General features: G+C 32.6%; 1 protein-coding gene across 2 annotated transcripts in view; it reads right to left on the bottom strand.

Moving 5' to 3' along the window:
- The window catches only part of Spag16 (sperm associated antigen 16), a 1,007,960-nt gene that overhangs the window by 229,344 nt on the left and 759,641 nt on the right, over window positions 1-18,975 (bottom strand). For both annotated transcript variants that reach the window (XM_010616032.2, XM_033764606.1), the window contains one exon: window positions 5,866-5,992. In XM_010616032.2, coding sequence (XP_010614334.1) covers window positions 5,866-5,992 — 127 coding nt within the window. The remainder of the gene's footprint in view (window positions 1-5,865; window positions 5,993-18,975) is intronic.

Genomic DNA, 18,975 nt, shown 5'->3' with positions numbered 1-18,975 from the left:
TTGTCACCAGCAATGTATTTGCAAAGAAAACGTATGTAAAAAATGCTATGCTACTCGCAACTCCTCTTTTAAATATATGAGTGGCTAATAGAACTATGGGAAAGCTAAATTTTGGATGATGATTCACACATCTTCAAATACTCCTCTGATTTTAAGTACACATGTATACATCATATTATAGACAATTATCTTTTAGCTTACCATTTCAATTATTTTTAATATTATATGAAAGTGAGGTTTTGGCTTTCGTTTCTTTCAATATTTATTCACTGCTTTCCATGCTTTGACCAGAAACCTCCTAGAGTGGCACACACTGTATCTTACTTTACACTTTTGTGTTCACTCACTTTTTGCATTCCTGAAATGAATGAGCTAACCTTTCACACCACTTCCAGTCCTAGGATAAAACTCAGTGGATGACTATGCTGAGAGCTCTTTCTTGTAGGATACCATTATCCCTTTGAATCTGCATTAAACACTTCAAGACAATTATCTTCTCCATTATCTCTGTGAGGAAAGTTAGTTCAAGGAGATTAAATAATTCCCCTAAAGTCTAAAAAGTGCTCAAGATGCGATTAAACCCCAGGCTCTGAATTATAGTCTGTATTCTTTTTCTACAGTTCTGGTTTTCAAATATTTTCCCCAAAGCTATATGATAAAAATGATAGGGTATTAAGAATCTCAGTTTTAAAGCAGATAAAGTACTATTCATTAGCCTGTAATCCCAGCATGTGGGAGGCTGAGGCAGGAGGATGCAAATTTAAATCTTACCTGGGCAATTTAGTGAGACCTTAATTCATAATGAAAAATACAAAGGAATGGGAATGTAGCTCAGTGTAAAAGCCCCAGGTTCAATCCTCACTATCACACACACACATACACACACACACATACACAAGCACTTTAGTTTATTTTTATAAATATAAAATGAAAATATTTTCTTATGATCTTAATGAATAAGAAGGCAATTTTGATATACATTAAAATTTTAAATGAAAAAGGATGGACAACAGTTTCAGCCTTTTTTTTTAACCTCCACTTTCATTTCTACCTTGAATTGCATTTCTAGTAACAAGAAATCCCTTATTTGTAAAAATAATTAATTGTACATGGAAATATTTTTATAAAGTAGCACACCTCATAAGCTCAAACTATTCTTCAATTCAACTGCTTGAGAGATGTGAAATATGATCAGAAATTTTTATTTCTATGAGATTATTTAGACTCTCTAGTAACAACTCACAGTCTTGTAGTGAGCTTCCTAAGACAGGATGCTATCCATACATTCACGTGATGACATTACAAATTTGAATTCAGTGACTTCTTCTCAGGTACAAAAGCACACCTGAAGCAGATGACCAGATCCTAGACTCACTCACATTAGTAAATTTGTACCGAATAATGATCTAGATATATATTTAACTATATACTTCAGTTCTATCACACAGTTTTGACTAGGTACCATGATTTGGCACAACTTAATGTGAAATCTCAATACATATTCATTATTGTCAGCAGTGTTGCTGTACTCTCACTGTTTTTGAAGATGATTGCATGACATAGTCTTGGGCTTGTGTGCCACTGGGAATACATAGAAGTATATTCAAAGTTCAGCTTACTGAGTCAGATTTGATTTTATCCTCACATTCCAGACATTTGCATGATATAATTTGCTTAAACTTCTCTTTTAAATAATCTTTTCCTGAATTAGAAAAGATGTGTTTTCTTACCCTAATTTCAATTTTGCTTGGCTCCAAAGTTACTCTTTTAAAAGGAACATCATTTCCAGTACTTTGTGATTTTCACTTCTTCCTTAGGCTCTCATTAGAACTTTCATTTGTTTCCTTAGTTTTGCGACTTTTGATATATTTTAAACTTTGTAAATAAGTAATTAAAGGCATGTGCAAAAATGCAGTTTTCTCATTATTCAATGAGAAAAGACTTATGATAGTAATTTCTCAAATACATAGAGTTAAAAATAATTATCATATGTTCCTCAAAGAAATGGTCAAAGTGATTATATGCTCAAGTTGAAATTACATACTCTCAGTCTCCTAAAGTATTTCCATTAGATAGGAATTTAGACTTTTCATCTTTTATGTTTCTCATTGTTCCACCCTGGATTCTCTGTACTTTTCTTCATATTAAATTATTGTAAGAAATGGAGATAAAACAGGATTAAATTTCAGCCAAAAGTTTTAAAATTATAAAGTTCAAAATTCAAAGGTATGAATACTTAAATTTCACTCACGATACTACGAAGAGATTTAGGAATATAAAATGTTTATGAAAACCAATTCAAATCTCCTTTAGAGCTATAGTGCCAATGTATCTTTATATGTCAGAAACTATAAATGGAAATATTTATAAGTGTTCACAGTAGAAAATGAAATTCTGACTGATTATATTTAGAATTTACTGTGCTTCAAGGATTATGTTTATATATAGTTAAAAGAAAGTGATTAACTATATCATCTGACTGAAAGAGCTTTGGAAAATATGACCAGAGGAGAGATAATTGCCAAGGCTGAGTGTCTCTGACCAGTACTGGAGAAAAGCAGGTATCCTGTGGCAGGAGCAAAAGATAAAATCTGATAAGGGAAGATAAATGAAAACAGAATCCAGCTGGAGTAAAATCCAGTGTCTAGGGTGTGTGTGAGAGGAATGTGGGCCACTTCTGTGTCATGGCACCCCACCCCACACCCAGCATAAACGCTATCTTGGGAGAGGAATGGAGAGAGGGAGGCAGCTGGCCCTTCAATAAAGGGCTACCTGTTGGAATAGATTTACAATCATGCTAAATCCCCTACTGGGCTCAGAGAGTTAGACACATGCAAGCAGGGAATTCAGAGAAGTCAAAGCAGAAGAAAAGGACAGGTCAAAATGCCACGAACCAGCTACCTATGCACTGGTGTCCTGGAAATAATAGAACTACAAGCCCATAAAGATCCAAGGGGCACCAATGTAAAAGAGGTCAAACACTAAATAGCTGAAATACACAACAAGATTAAAAAGGAAGCAAAGAAACTCAGTGAGATCAAAGATGACACAACTCAAAAGATAAGAAAGCTAACCAACTCACCAATGTAGCTAAGGAAGAATCAAGTAAAAATTAAAAGAGATGAAAATAAAGTGTTTGTACATGGGGAGGGGAGGAGGGGGTGAAGGGAGGGCAGGGACAAGGGGAAAAAATGAGAACCAAGACTTGTCATGCAGAGGTACAAGATCCCAACAATGAATGTAACTGTACTGTATCCCTAAAATGTACCAATAAACTCAATTAAAGCTAAAAAAAAAAAGAAGAGATGACCAAAACTGTTCAAACCATAAATGACACATTTCTCAAAGAAATACACTCCATGAAAAGGTACCAAACAGAAATTCCAGAAATAAAGAATTCTAATAAATAAATGAACAGCAGAAATAAATAATGTGAGCAAAATATTTCAGAAATTAAGAAAAAAGGAATCAAATGATGATACACTCAGAGAAACCTTAGAAATAATAAAATAGGAATGAAAATTTATTCAACAACTATTAGGTGGTACCAAGAAGACTAACCTGTTGTTTTTGTTCGCGAGCCCACTCCTGGAACAGGATTCAGGGGGCCAGGACTGGGAGGGCAAGGCGCAGAATCACCACGCAGACTCTGGGGAGGTTTCGGGAACGTTTCCACTTTATTCAGCAAATGAACAGACTTACATAGGGTAAGGTGGGGATGGAGCCAGAATGACGCTATTGGATCGCTATTGGATCGGGTAAGGCCGGGGTGGAACCAGGGTAGAGTCCGTATATTTGGCACATCTTATTGGCCACATGTTAGTTTTTGGATTGTATGTTTTAGGGGCTGAGGCGAATGAAGTCAGGATTTTAGAGTTGTTTTTTTGTTTGGTTTTTTTTTGGTAACGGGATTTGAACTTGGGTACTTGCGCTTGCAAGGCAGGCCACCGAACCGCTGAGCTAAATCCCCAGCCCCTGATTTTAGAGGTTTTTGAGAGGAACAGTTTATCTAAGGTCAGACCTCTACACAACCTAGGGGGCGGATTATTCCAGCCTTAATAGGCCTCTGAGTTTTCTCAGGAGAGATGGGTGTGGTGCTTCTGACTCAGCCAGACATTAACTGATCCTCACTAACCTAAGGCTAATTCAAGATAGAGAGTAAATAGAACAGAGAAAATATGGAATAAAAAAATTTGTTTACATAAATCAAACAAAAATTTCCATGTATGGGGAAAAAATCAACATAGAGGAAAGTGAGGCTTACAGAATACTGAATAATTACAAAGAAAAAAGAAGTTTCCCACCATACATCATAGTCAAAATTCTAGAAATCCAATACAAGAAAAGAACGGAATCATAAAAATACAAAGTCAAAGAGAGAAACAACAACAACAAAAAATCACTGATGAAGTTAGGTCCATTAAGATTACAGCAGACTTTTCAACACAAAATTTAAAGGCCAGGGGAGGCTTCAGTGAGATGTACAAAGCCTTGAAAGAGAACACCTTCTAACCTAGAATAATATATCCTGCAAAACTATCTTTTAAAGTTGTTGGAGAAATGAGGACATCTATGACAAAGAACATCTCAGAAAATTCATGAACACCAAATGAGCACTCCAAAAATACTAAAGAAAATTCTAGACTGGGACAATGAAACAAACGAAGCCAAAAAGTCAAATGGAATGAATACATCAAGGGATGTAAACAGTTAAACAAAAATGAAAAAAAAAATAGTCAATAACAGAGAAAGAACATGATGGCAGCAATATCTCAGTAAGAGGCAAAATGGGCAACTGAAGTTCTGTTTAGACTGTCCTTGCCTGCAGTTAGTATATGGGTTGCCAAAGCGAGCACATCCTTGCCTGCACTTATGTCTTCATGATTTTTACTTATTTTATCTTCCAGCAGATTAAGTGTATCTGCAGAAAAAATGGCTATCATCAATAAATCCAATAATAACAAATTGTAGAGAGGCTGTGGGGAAAAAGAAACACTCTGTATCATTGGTGGGAATGTTACAACCACTACAGAAATTGACAAGAAGATTTCTCTAAAACTAAAAGCAGAAATTCCACTTCACCCATCTATTTTCCTTCTAGGTATCTTCCTCAAAATGTTAAACATATCATATTACAGTGAGTCATGCATACCTATGTTTGTAACAGCACGACTCATAAGAATTAACTCTTGGAAGCAGTGTATATGTTCACCAACAGATGAATGGATAAAGATACTTTATTTTTATACACAATGGACTATTTCAATGCCACAAAGAAGGAAAAATTTAAAGAAAAATGGATGTGCCTTTAGGTCATAATATTAAGTGAAATAAATCAGCTACATCATAACCTACTGAGGAATACAGAACATAATTGAAACAGGAAGATGAATATGTATTTCAAATTAATTATAAAATCTAAACCACATGGAGTAACTTATTAAGTTGTTATAACCGCAAATATTCTATTAAAATGTTTCAAGTTCATTTTTAACAAACTCTTCTTTTCCTTTATTCTTAGTAACTTTTCCTCTTAAAAACCCTATTTACTTACCTTAGATTGTGATTTCAAAGGATGTGTCCTGAAGATTTTAAATGGCACTACTGGTAAACTTGTGTTATGTATATTAGCACACACTTATCTCTGCTATTATTTCAATCTTTATGAATATGATGAATATAATTCTTTAATGAAATGGCACATAATATATAATATGATTAATATAATGTAATCTGTTTTAATAAAACTTTGAGAACAAACCTTATTCAAAAATTATCCCCCAATTTAAGGGAAAACATCAGAGTTTCAGAATAAACATAAATGCTGTCAGGTTAGTTACAAAATTTAAACTGAAAGAATCCTACCTGATGAATCAAAGTTCACCTCATTGCCAGGACTTGGACCTACATCAATGGACACAACTGGTAAAAGCTTCCGAAAGTCCCATAGCTTTATAACCCCACAGGCATCACAGGATGCTATCATGTGACCCTTCAAAATATAAAATAAACAAAAATGTGTACACATACATTGCATATATAAATATTCATAGTAATCCACAGGGAAAAGTCATTGTTTATGTTACAATTTTATTAACTCTGCAAAACTACATTCCTCTAAACTGAAATGTATTCATTTTATCTCTACCTTGCATATGAAGTTATGTAAAATGATATTCTTAGTACATGAAATCCTATACTATTTTAGAAATATAATTTTTCAAGAAGATACTGTGTTTAATTATGTGAAAGTTACAATAAAACAAAAATATATACACTTATGAAATTTGGCTATATAAATACATACCACATGTCTTGTAAATGATGCATGTAGCATAAAAACTATGCACCTGAAAAAATTACCTCCTCAGCACATCACACACTATGTGCTTGCAATTAGTCTTGCTATTTTATACTTTAAGTAAATAGAGAGACACATAGGAAGATAAGTCGACACAATGAGAGAAGGGTTTCATCTTGGAGAGTAGAATGACAAAATCATGCCTATTGTGATCCATTAGACAAAATTCTCAATAGAAATATTTGAGCCATTTTTGATAGTAAGTAGTGAAGCAAGAGAGAAAGTAACTGGATAAGGAAAAACAGAAGGAAGAGGGAATGAATTCAAGTGAAATGACAATAGAAGAGAACGATATTTTCTCAAAAAGTGATAGCAACTTAGGCTCATCCAACTGGAGCTCACAGGCTGTCTACACTTCTGCTGGATTTTCATGAAATGTGTTTTCAGCCCCAACTTCACATCGGGAACTAGGGACATTCTGATGAATAAGAGGGGGTTTTGCCCTTTGGCAACTTTCAATTTACACTCATCATTTCACCATTTAATTTCTTTGCCCATTCACAAATAAAATGAGTATTGTTCATACCAAGATTATCATTAAAGTTTATGATATGTCAGTATACCCTTTTGAATTTGTTATAGTTCCCCTTCAGTTCCAGCTTAGTTTTTAAAATCAAATGTCAAAAAATATTCTCTAATTTTCTTTTTAAATTTTTAAAATGTTAAAGGTATTAGCTATTATTACACAATTTTCATTCTTCTTGTTATTTTGAGCTACCTCACTTTTTTCATCATTTACTTCCTGATTTCTATCTATCCTTTCTGTAAAATATATACATTACATATTACAGTTCAAGTGTACCTTTTGTTTTTCTCTAAACATACCAGTAATGCAATGAATTACTTTAGTTTCAAAATTCTATAACTATTGCCACTGGTAAAGTAATACAACAGCCTTGTCCCCAATCAAATAAATGAGATGTTTAATCTTTTTTATGACTTAAAAGGGAACATAGTGAACTTGGAATGATCTCAAATATGTAAACATGTATTGTAAGAATTGTGAGGAATCAGTGAATTTCATTTCAGAAAATGAAAGTTCTCAGTATTAGCAGGGAATATTAATGTTATAAATTAGAAAAAAATCTCTTTCCAAATATAAGGGCTTTCAATCATCTTTCAGAAGTCACAAAACAGAATCTTTGTTCAATTTTGGGAACAGAGTAGATAAGTTTTAATCAGAATTTAATTCAGATGTTCTTTTCATCAAAGGCGAGTTACTGATTTGTACTTTCTAGTCTGAAGTTTGTGAATTAAGGCAATCTTAAAGTATACTTTATTCCACTGAATATTAAAACGAGGAAAGCACTAAAAATAAAAGGTTTTATCATTTTTATTAAATAAAGATAAATATTAAAATACTTGAAAACTTTTACATTTAATAATAAAACTTTTATTGTTAATCAGTTTTTGATAGTTAAATGATACTAAAATAATTCAATATTTATTAAATGCTTTTAATAATGAGGTCCTGCACTAAATGCTCTGTTAGCAAAAGAGTACATACTAATTTAGAAAAACTGAACTACATTTAGTCCAAATTTTCCATTGTCTTAGGAACTAAGGAGCTATGACAAAGTACACATTATGGTAGTATGAATATAATACCTTAATAAGTGATATAAATAAGTTTGCATTTAGATTTTTTTTTTTTTTTTTTTGGTACGGGGAATCAAACTCAGGTACTTGCACCTGCAAAGCAAGGGCCTGAACCACTGAGCTAGATCCCAAGCCCTGAATTTAGATTTAAGAACTTAAAGATACTCTGTAAAAAAAGAACTGCTTAGTAATAGTAAGCAGGTGGAGCAGATGTATGTGGAGTACTGCAGCTTTGGGAGTATAATACAGTTCAACAAAATATTTGCTAAATTGATATATGAGTAATGTCTTCTTGGTGCTCACCTAAAAGCTCAAGTCCTTCCATAGCAGTCTTGACTGAGGTAAATGTAAATTCTTTTTTTTTTTTTTTTTTTAATACCGGGGATTGAACTCAGGTCCTTGCACTTGCAAGGCAGGCCACCAAACCGCTGAGCTAAATCCCCAGCCCTTTGTTGTTTTTGTTTGTTTGTTTTTTGTTTTTGGTAAATGTAAATTCTAATCCTTATGGTTCTGAATCACTTACAGACATGAAAATGATAAAAAGGATAGCGAATCTAGAACCCAAAAGTTGGAATATTCTCAAGATCCTAAACCCCTTCTCGCATCCAGGGCAAACCAGAGGGCCATCTTCTAATCTCCCACCCTCAGACAGAACAAGAAACTTAATCTGGTGCTGATCAAAATGAAGTGTGTATATTTTGAGGAATCTGACTGTGAGGAGATGTGCAAAAGCGATTTATTGATGATATAGGGAAAAATCATTTTATTTAGAACTTACAACAATCAAGACACCAAAGGATAGCTATAGTTACGCATTTAAACTAAGATTTCAAAGACAATGTTTATAAAGATAGGAGGATCTGTGTGATAATCTTACAAAGAGTGAAGACAAGTTTTTAGGATATTCTCTAAAATGTAATTCTATTTATTCCAGTAATTCTCAGTATTATTCCAAGAAGAAGGTACTAAAGCTGGTTGATGGAGAACTCCTGGTTCAGATGAAGTCCATGAGTATGTTTGTAATATTGAAACCTAGCACCCAGAAGAGTTCCTGTTAAATGCAAGCACTTAATCTTTGAATAAACACTTTAATTAAGGAGCATAAGGGAATACAGCTATCAGTGTGACTACATGTGATTCAAAAGGATATTTTCAACCTTGACATGTTAAATGTGCTGAAGAAATATTGTTTTGATCATGACTCAAATGAGTTAAATTACACAAATAGAATTCAGCATAGTGGACAGAGGGTAAATATGAGATGATAGTGAGTAGTCAGCACTCCTGCCTGCCTATGTTCAGTGTCCCTTCTATTAAATAAAGATCCTACAATAGGAAGAAGCATAAAGATATGAAGTTGTTTATAAGTTAGAGTAAGGGAACATAAGAACAACCCAGCTTCATCTAGGCTGCTGAAAATATACTGAAGGAGAATTAAAAAATATATATATACATATATATATATATATATATATGTCAAGAACCACAAATATGGTCATTCTTTTGAAACTTTTAATACTACTTCTTAAATTTGTTAAAAGTTACAGGAAAACTTATGAGAAAAATTAATGTAGTAGTATTTATAAATAAAATATGAGCATAAGTGAAATTTGTAGTAATAACCTCTCATGGAAAAAATAAACCGTGTACAGTTTTTTATTCAGAAACTGCCAGAAGCTCCTTTCATGCAAACTTGATACCAACGGCCACAAGGAACCAAAGCAGACTGGACTGCTGTGGCTCCACACAGAGTTTCCAAGCATATTTATGTAGTGTAAAAACAGTTACAAAAAAGAAAGCTCAAATGTTAATGAGGTAACTTATAATATAAATGAATAATTAAAAGTCTATTCTCATAAACCAATAGTATTCCATAAAATAAACATATCTTATGAGTACATAATTATTAAAGCAAATATTACAAACTTGGGCTATGAGATAAGATTTGGGAGTAAAAAGTTATTTTTCAATTAAGTTAAGAAATGTTGTAAAGTTATTTTTCAAGTAAGTTAAGAAATGTCATAAATTAATAAAATTTTCTGTATGAAAGCTTTTGTGTCTTTGTATGGCATGTTAGAAAACAGTTATTAGGTTAAGTTATTAACTGATTATAAAACCATACATGTGCAATTGGAATCTTCATCCTGATGAGTTAGCATTTTCTTAGTTCAACTCACTAGGATGTGTGTGTGTGTGTGTGTGTGTGTGTGTGTGTGTGTGTGTTTCCTATCTTCTTTTAGAAAGTCAAGTGACAGAACTACATCTAAATAAATAAAATAATTTTAGGTCTCTGAAAACAGTGCTTCCGTTTTGTATAGTTTCTTTGAGGCTAAACAACAGGATATAGACAATGTTCTCTTTTTAGAGAGTTATACTGCCAAATATACAATTGAACAAAGAAGTATATATCAATTATGCATTCCTATGTGTGTAATAAACTATAAGTGTAGCTACCTCATTTTGTCTACAGCACATTCTTATGACCTAGAATAATACCTAGTACAGGTTCAAGAAACAATTGTAAAATACACAAATGAATACTCTACAAGAACAATTATTAATCCATTTAAATAATTATGACAATGTAAAACATGGGAAATTTTATGCTAAAATGTGGTTATGTTGATTTAAAGTAGAAGTACATAGGTACAATGATTGGATGCGGAAATACATTTATAAAATCTTATGCATTAAGCTTTAAATGTAAACCATCATCACAAATTATAATCCCCAAAGGTAATATCTATGTATTTTTTAAATGTTATTGCCAAATGTATTCTTATTTTATGAAATTTTAAAATATACCATTGCTATTGGTACTGATCCTGGGAAGGAGAAAGTACCGGTGGAAGTTGGATAAAGAGCTGGGAAGTTCAGATTCACAGCTAATACTAGAACACAGAGTAGTTTCTGCCACATTTTGGGCATCTGGCTATGAATAAATAATTAAATTAATGAATATAAAGGACTAGACTATATATGACTTAAAAGGCTATTTTTTAAAAAAAATAGCAATGTTAAATGATCTGAAGCTCAGGAAAAAAAAACATTGCATGGTCACAAGTCTGAAAATAATACATCTGCACAATACTTCAAAGTTTAGTTTATAGTATACCTATAAATAATATCCATATTGATTCTTACAACTTATATAATGCATCAAATTTCATTCTATCTCACAATATAGAACTAAATATATTCTAGAAGAAGTTAAAAATATATTGAAAGATTGTGGTCTAGATAATCTTAAAACATAACTGCTAAATGGGACAACTGAAAAATAACAGCTACCATTCACTGGGTAACTGTGCCACTCAAGGTGCCAAGCACTTACACAAACACATGATGTACCAATATCAGGTCTTTCTAAAAGGAATAGAAATGAGTAGAGAATAACTGATTACCTTCATTTTATAGATGAGGAAAAGGAGCCCAAGAAAACAATTAAATTGCCACAATCCACACCATTAAAAGAATAGGCAATATTTGAAACTGATTGGCTTTGTTACCTACTAGGCTATACCATATCTTGGGCAATTGGTCTATAAATATGATTTTAAAATATAAGGCTGCACAATGTTTTATTAGAGAATATTAAGAACAGTATTCATAAAAGTCACAAAGTAGAAAACTGTGATGAAACCAACAGGCTCTGGACTTCAAAGTAGACCTTGGTCACTCAGCTTCTTTAGGGTAGCAGAGACTAAAAGGTCTTTGTGTCTGAAGGAATATAAAAGCCAACTCATTGCTAAAACCATTGGCAATGTAAGGTTTCTGGTAAAATGACACTGTCAAAAGCTGTTTTCTAAAGCTTTTTGAAGCTACATGTTTTATGAAGCTATACTTTTAAGGAATTTGCAGTTAATATATAGTCTCACAACCTGGGTCTGAACCATGTTACACACTGAATGACTGGGGCTCTGGTTTCAATACCAGGGGGAAGGGTTCATAAATTTTATAAATATAAAAACTGTCCTAGGAGATCCTGGGGCTATTAGCCTGGGAGCCCTGGGACAGAAGAAAATAGATGCAATACTGAATGCCATTGAAGGGTAAGGCAGCACAAATAGAAAGCAAAGAAGATATAAAGGAAAGAAAAGATAATTAGTCCTTTTAATCATTCAGATAAACAAACAAAACATTTTCCCACAAAATACAAAGTGATTTAATGTGAGTAAAGACAATCAAATATTGAAAGATGAAATTAATTTTGGTAAATTAAAATTATGGCAGTTTGAAAAAGATTTTAAAACCACTAGTCTCTAAGATTTTAACAAAGTGCTAACATTCATTGAAGAAAGGGAAATACAGCAAAATAATACAAAAGACTTGAGAAAAACCAGAGAATTGAAATATGAGTCACAAAACAGAAAAAGATCCAGGCATAGCATAGACTCTAGCCTAGATAGAGACAAGTGGATTGAGATTATAATCAGAGAAACTTAGCTAGATTATGGACACAGAGATAAAAAGGCTGAAAATACACTTGTAAACTAAAGACTTAAGGGTGAGGATGGAATTGAGAGATCTAGTATTTCTCCAAGAAGCATAACAAAAAAGACCAGACAGAGACAAGCAGGAGAGCAGCTGAAGGTGTAATGGTTGAAACTTTCCCAGAATTCAAGAAAGATATGAGATGGTTGTCCATTGGTACTCATGGGGGATCAGTTACAGTGCTCCCATACATAAAAATAAATACTTAGTCACATCATATTGAAAAATGTGAAATATTACAGATGAAAGAAAATTTATTTACAAATAAAAATGATACTATAAAGAAGACTATGTAGATTGAAAACAGAAAATAGACCTTGGAACCACTGGAAGGATGTTCATACTGTACATGAAATAAAATTCAACCGAGATTGTATATTTAACTAAATGTCACTTGATCTTAGCCAAAAGGCCAAGAAATGATGTATACTTAGCTAAATGTCACCTTATACTGAATGCTTTTTCAGACTTTTAAAACTAAAAATATTTAAATCTAATTTATGGAAACAATGATTAACACTTGAATTTTATCAAAAAGGGAGAAAAATCCTAAAGATAGGGTAAGAAGACATAATGATAAGTACAGATATTAAAAAATAAAAAAAATTATCAAGGTTGTTGATGGTAAAAGAGAAAAACCTCAATGTAAACCTTAACTCTAAATCTCATTCTTAAACAAATTTAGGAAATAATTTAATTAAAAAATAAAAGAAAATATAATTAACAAAAACACAATAAACTTTTAATAGTAACACCTACCAATATATAATCACACACACACACACACACACACACACACACACTTACAAAAAGAAAAAGAACATACTAAAATAAAATAAAGACAAAAATAGTTTTTTAAAAGGAATACAATTACGCAACTTACAAGAAAAATATTTAAAAGAATTATCAGCAACAAAATGTTAAATATTCAGAAAGTGAACATAAATTATTAAATACTAATTAATAAGAAATTGGAAGATAATATCAATCTCACAAAAACTTAATGTGAAAAAATCAGTAGTAGTGCTAATTACCAGAGATCAATAAAAGGAACACTCCATCAAGATGTAACTGACAGATTACTATGTTAATATTAAATAATTCTCAAAAGATAAAAGCAAAACTATACAGAAAAATCATAATTTTCTCAAATATGGGGGAAGACTTATCTATCACAAGTAAGTCATACAAAAAAAGAGAAAAGGGAAAAAAGGATATATGAGATTCAATCAACAAAATGCTTGAGATACAAATACAAACTAAATATATATCAAGTTTATAATATCATCATGTACTTATACGTAAAATATATGATATTTCATAAGGTAAGTCTTAAGAAATGGCAAAGAAAAATATTATAATGGCTACATTTTCTCACAAAGGTGAAAATAAATTAAAAACTAAAATTAGGCTTGGGTTTTTAAAAAGTTTGGAAACTAAAAGAAAAAATGAACTGTAAATTACAAGTTTAGAATCAAACTAAATGAATTAATTTATGTATTTGTTGATGGAAGTTGAAGGCATTGTTAATGGAAATTTATGATTCCATGTACTTTATTAAATAAATTTAAAATAAACATTGAATATTCAATAGCTGATGTCCTTTTTTGAAAGAATAAAAGTTAAAAAGAAATAAAATGTGATAGAATTTGTTGAAAAATTAAACTGGTAAAAATCAATTCCTGATTGCATTGTAATAAGGTTTTCTGACTGCACTTGACTTCAGGTAAGTGAAACTATGGAAAGCAAACTGTAGATGAGGGGAGAGTACTGTTATTTAATTAAGCAAGTTCAAACATGAGTGGTTTCTTTGGAGTAGATCCAGTTAGCTTGGCTACCCAGCCCAAAATCCTCTAGTGACCATAGATTTGCAATCTTCCTTCTTTTGAAGAACTGTTTCTTATTCCTTACACTGCAGCTGATCTCCTTATGGAAAATCATACTCCTAGACAGAGTGAATATTTAAGGTGCAGGCATCTGGCTGAAGTAAGACCATCACTTTCCTGTATTTTTCAAACCAATGAGAGGAGAGGGGAGGGAGCATAGGGGAGACAAGAGAGAGGGGGGAGAAAAGGGGAAGAAGGAAGGGAGAGAGAGAGAGAGACAGAGAGAGAGAGAGAGAGTTCTATCTCTCTGAAAGGTTTCAGAAAATGTATAATTTAAACATGTGTATAATCTTACTTCTAACATTCAGTGAAATAGAGGAACTGATAAGATTAGGACCATTCAGGAAATATGGTGTTACATGTGTTATGGCTTCAGCATAATTCCAACAATTGTATCTACCCTGTTGGACCTTAGTTTGGGGAACCAATGAATACCCTAATTTTGTTGAAAGTAGTTTGAGTTTGGAGTTCGCAATTAAAATGTCTTACTTTTTCTATCAAATCAGAATAGATTTTTCATAATGTTGCTATTGATAATGATATAATTCAAACAGCATTGCATTCCTAGTGGCTGCGCTAATAATTAAAATTAATAATTTTTTTGTGATGTAATAGTATTTAAAGGATTTCATTATATAGATAAAAACATGTTTAAAGAGATAATATGATCTCCCTAAAAATACCTACATAGAATGATGAAGATTTAAGTACTGTCTGGTTGACCTCAGGCTGAGATCTTATCTACTTCATTGTATTTCTGGAAAATAAAATAATATATCACAAATGTTTTAAAATATTGGCTAGGCACAGTGGTGCATGCCTATGACGGCAGTATGACAGACTGAGACAGGAGGACCTGAAGTCCCACTTGAGCAATATGGAAGATCTTGGCTCAAAACAAAATTTTAAAAATAAATAAATGAAAAAGACTGGGAATATAGCTCACTGCAAAGGCCCTTAGTTCAATTCCTAGAACTGCAAAAATAAATAAATAAATAAATAAATAAATAAATATCCTCACTGGAATGCACTTACGTAGTAAATAATTCAGGTAAATATTTGTCATACAGATGTTCCTCACACTGTTATTTATAATATGGTTAAAATATAAGAAAATAATGATACATATATAGTATATGCATATATAAAACCATAACATATACAAATATATAACTAAATTATGTTATTTTTATAATGGTATTTCCAAAAAGTCTTAATGCCAAGGAAAAATATGAATAGATAGTTCAAGGGGAAAAGCAACAAAGAAAATTTTCTATACTGTATGCTACATACATATGATGTCTGTATTGAAAATAGGAGTATAGGAACTAAATCTTAACTGATTATTTTCAGGTAATAGAATGATTCGTTTTAACTTTACTTTTTCTCTTAATTTTACAAATTCAAATTTCTTGGGATTATATATGTACACATTAATTTTTATAGTAAAAATATTTTGAATGAAGGATGAATCAAAACATAATAAACATTAGCTACCAAAAGAACTCATTTTCATGTCCTAAGGTTCTCCTGTGTAGAATGGGCAAGAAGAGTGGTCATCAGGCAAATGATAGAAACATTAAGCTCTGGAAACATCAGATGCTTTCAATATGTGAAGGTAATGACCTGCAACTTGGTATTAAGGTATAACTATAATAAAATGTTTAGGCTCATTAGGAGGAAAATTAGTATTTTAAACATTTTTAGTTCTGATACATTAGCATGTCTCGTAGGACAGGCATATGCAGCCCTAAGCAATAGGTCACTACACCATTTCTTCAGTCCCTAATGGAACAAGAAAGGCAAAGGAATTATTGAATTAGAATGGAAAGACCTGATAAAATTTGGGAATTCTTACAAATTTTAAAGAAGAAGGGAATACAAACCATGGAAAGAAGTGGATAAGATTGCTGTTTTCAATATGGGTCAGTACTTGTACTAGCATATTTTGTAGATAAGAAAATTAAAGCATATAATGTTACAGGCCTTGCCCAAAGTCATTGATTTAGTAAAACACAGACTTAGTATTATTGTTTATATCTTGACTGTCCAATAAATGTCTCATGTGTTCAAAGGGCTTCTGGAGGGTGAGCATAGGTTCAGAGAGGGATGTGCCATTAGGAGGTGGGCCTGTTCAAAACAGGTGGGTCACTGAGGTGTGACCTGAAAGGGTAAATCTCCCTCTACCGCTCCTCCTTTGGTTCTCTTGGCTTCCTGGCCTCTCTCATGTGGGAAGCTTTTCATCCAAGATGTACCACTGCCATGCCATTGCTGCCTTGGGGCCAGACAACACCAAACTGTCAGTCAAAATAAATGTCTCTTCTTTTAAATTGTACACATTGAGTATCTTTTCCCAATGATTAGAAAGTGACGAAGACATCCAGGATTCAATACTTGGCAATGTTACTTCAGCGTCCAAGCTCTTGAGATCTTAACAAGAAAAATATTCTGTATACCTCTCTTAGTTACTGTATAAAATAGAAGCTCATGAAGCATTTTTTAAGTGCAAAAGGACACAATCTATAATTAAGGTAGTATATGCCAAAACAACTAATAAAACTAAAAGAATATCAATAAGCTTGTATTGACAAAGAGTAAGTTGAACAAACTTGAGTTTATAAAGCAGCTGTGCATGGTGGCTCATGCTTGTAATTTCAGCACTTGGGAGGCTATGGCAGGAGGATTGTCATGAGTTTGACGCCAGCCTGGGCTACATAGCAAGACCCTGTGTCAGAAAAAAGAAAAGTTTATAAGGCAGAAAACTAATGAGAAGTCAATGGAGAAAATGTATATAAAGGAATAAATATTTTCCAAGATCTATTATGTCCTTCACTGGAGGGCAGAGGAAGAGATATGATAGATATAAACCTTCAACAAACTATGGTTTATCATTAGAGAGAGAAATAATTAGGTAACTACAATACAATAATTAAATGCTAAAAATAGGCAAAGGATTGTTTAGAGTACAAACTGAATACCTCACTCAAGACTGGGATCTCAGGATGTATCTTCCAGAAGGTTAAACCTAGGATAAGTTCATCAGGAGAACAGAGTTATGAAAATTATATTTGATAAATTAAGAAAACAAACAAATATTAGTGAAGAGAAAGCAAGATGGCATCATTTGTTTTGAAACTAACACATTGTCAGATCACAAAAGCAGAAATTACCATATTAGTCCATTAAAAATGTGTGAATTTATGATAATATTAACCGTACAAAATAATTCTGAGAAGTATTTGTAGTATAAACTGTGAAGTTTAAAACTCATATTTTATGTGATGTAAAAATGTCATGCATTTTGGACACAGATATGGATATTTTAAAGAAAATGTTGAAGACCAGTAGTCATAGTGAGCTAAGCCAGCACCATAAAGTGCAAAATTGTGCTATCTGAAATTCTCAAAAGTGACCCTTTCTTTCCTGTGGTATTATAGTTTGTCAGAAATCTAAGCAAGAGATGGACTAACTTTAGGCAAATTTGTCTCAACCAGTAGAAAACTTCTGCATTCATCAATAAATATTTTTTGAGACTACTAAGTTGTAGATAGTTTTAACTAATGGATATGCAGGAATGGTTAGAGCAGATGGAAGTTTCCATCTTATGAAACTTTAACACTTCAAGGGAAACCACATGTTAAATGTTGATAAGAGTTATAGAAGTTTTTTTTAAAAAAACATGTAGACATGGAGTGAATTAAATGAAGGATGTTGAATGGTAAATAGTCTAATCAGGAAGTATGAGGATGTTTGAGTTAAGAGCTCAAAAATTTTGGGGAACAAGATGTGCAATAGGAGATAAAGAATGACCTGATAAGAGGAAAACATAGACATCTCTGTCACAACTGGAATAAGTGCCACTGAGATTCTGCTGGTTAAAGCTAAGGATGCTGATAAATATGAAACACAGGATAGTCCTTCACCTTCAGCATGGAATTAGAAAGAAGTAAAAAGAATTAAGATGTGTGCCTCATGATGAATGTAACTGTGTCCTGCAGACATGTACTACTAATAATTTTAAAAATTAAAAATTTATGCCATTTTTATCAGTCCATAATATCAGTATTGTCATGGTTGACAAACCCTGTTCTATACTAGTGGCAGAATAATTTTTTAAAATGTAAATTTGAGCTTCTCCTTGGCCTGACTTTTGCTTGTTTTTCAGCTCAAACTTCAATGCATACTACTCTTTGCTGTTCTTCAAATGAACCATGCTTTTGGATCATCGGTATACAAAGAAATAATCAGACAACTACAATACAGGAACTAAATGCTAAAAGAACTGAAATTGTTAGTTTTATTTAGTTTTAATTAGCTAAAATAAAGCTTGTGCACACAAGTTGTTATTCATCACACTGAGTCTTAAATAAAGGGCACACAATGGAGTATTACTCTTCCAAAAATAAATGTAAATTTGAGTCATTTGTAAAAAAAAAAATGCACCCTGAGCATCAGGTTGACCTGCTCGGGCCCAGTCCATGGGATGGGTATCTGCACCCTCCCCTGCCGGACCACCACCATTGCTCTAGCACCAGGAAGGTAGCCACGTGGGTGACCCTGAACCCTGCAAACTTAACCCCGCCCCCCTGGCACTCTCAGAACTTCTGATTGTGCCAATCTTTGGACCCACTCTGC

This window comes from Fukomys damarensis, unplaced genomic scaffold, assembly GCF_012274545.1.
Source record: "Fukomys damarensis isolate Sample0158 unplaced genomic scaffold, DMR_v1.0_HiC HiC_scaffold_16, whole genome shotgun sequence".
Taxonomy (NCBI): Eukaryota; Metazoa; Chordata; class Mammalia; order Rodentia; family Bathyergidae; genus Fukomys; species Fukomys damarensis.
Note: the sequence above shows the minus strand (reverse complement) of the source record. Positions and strands in the feature narration are given on the sequence as shown.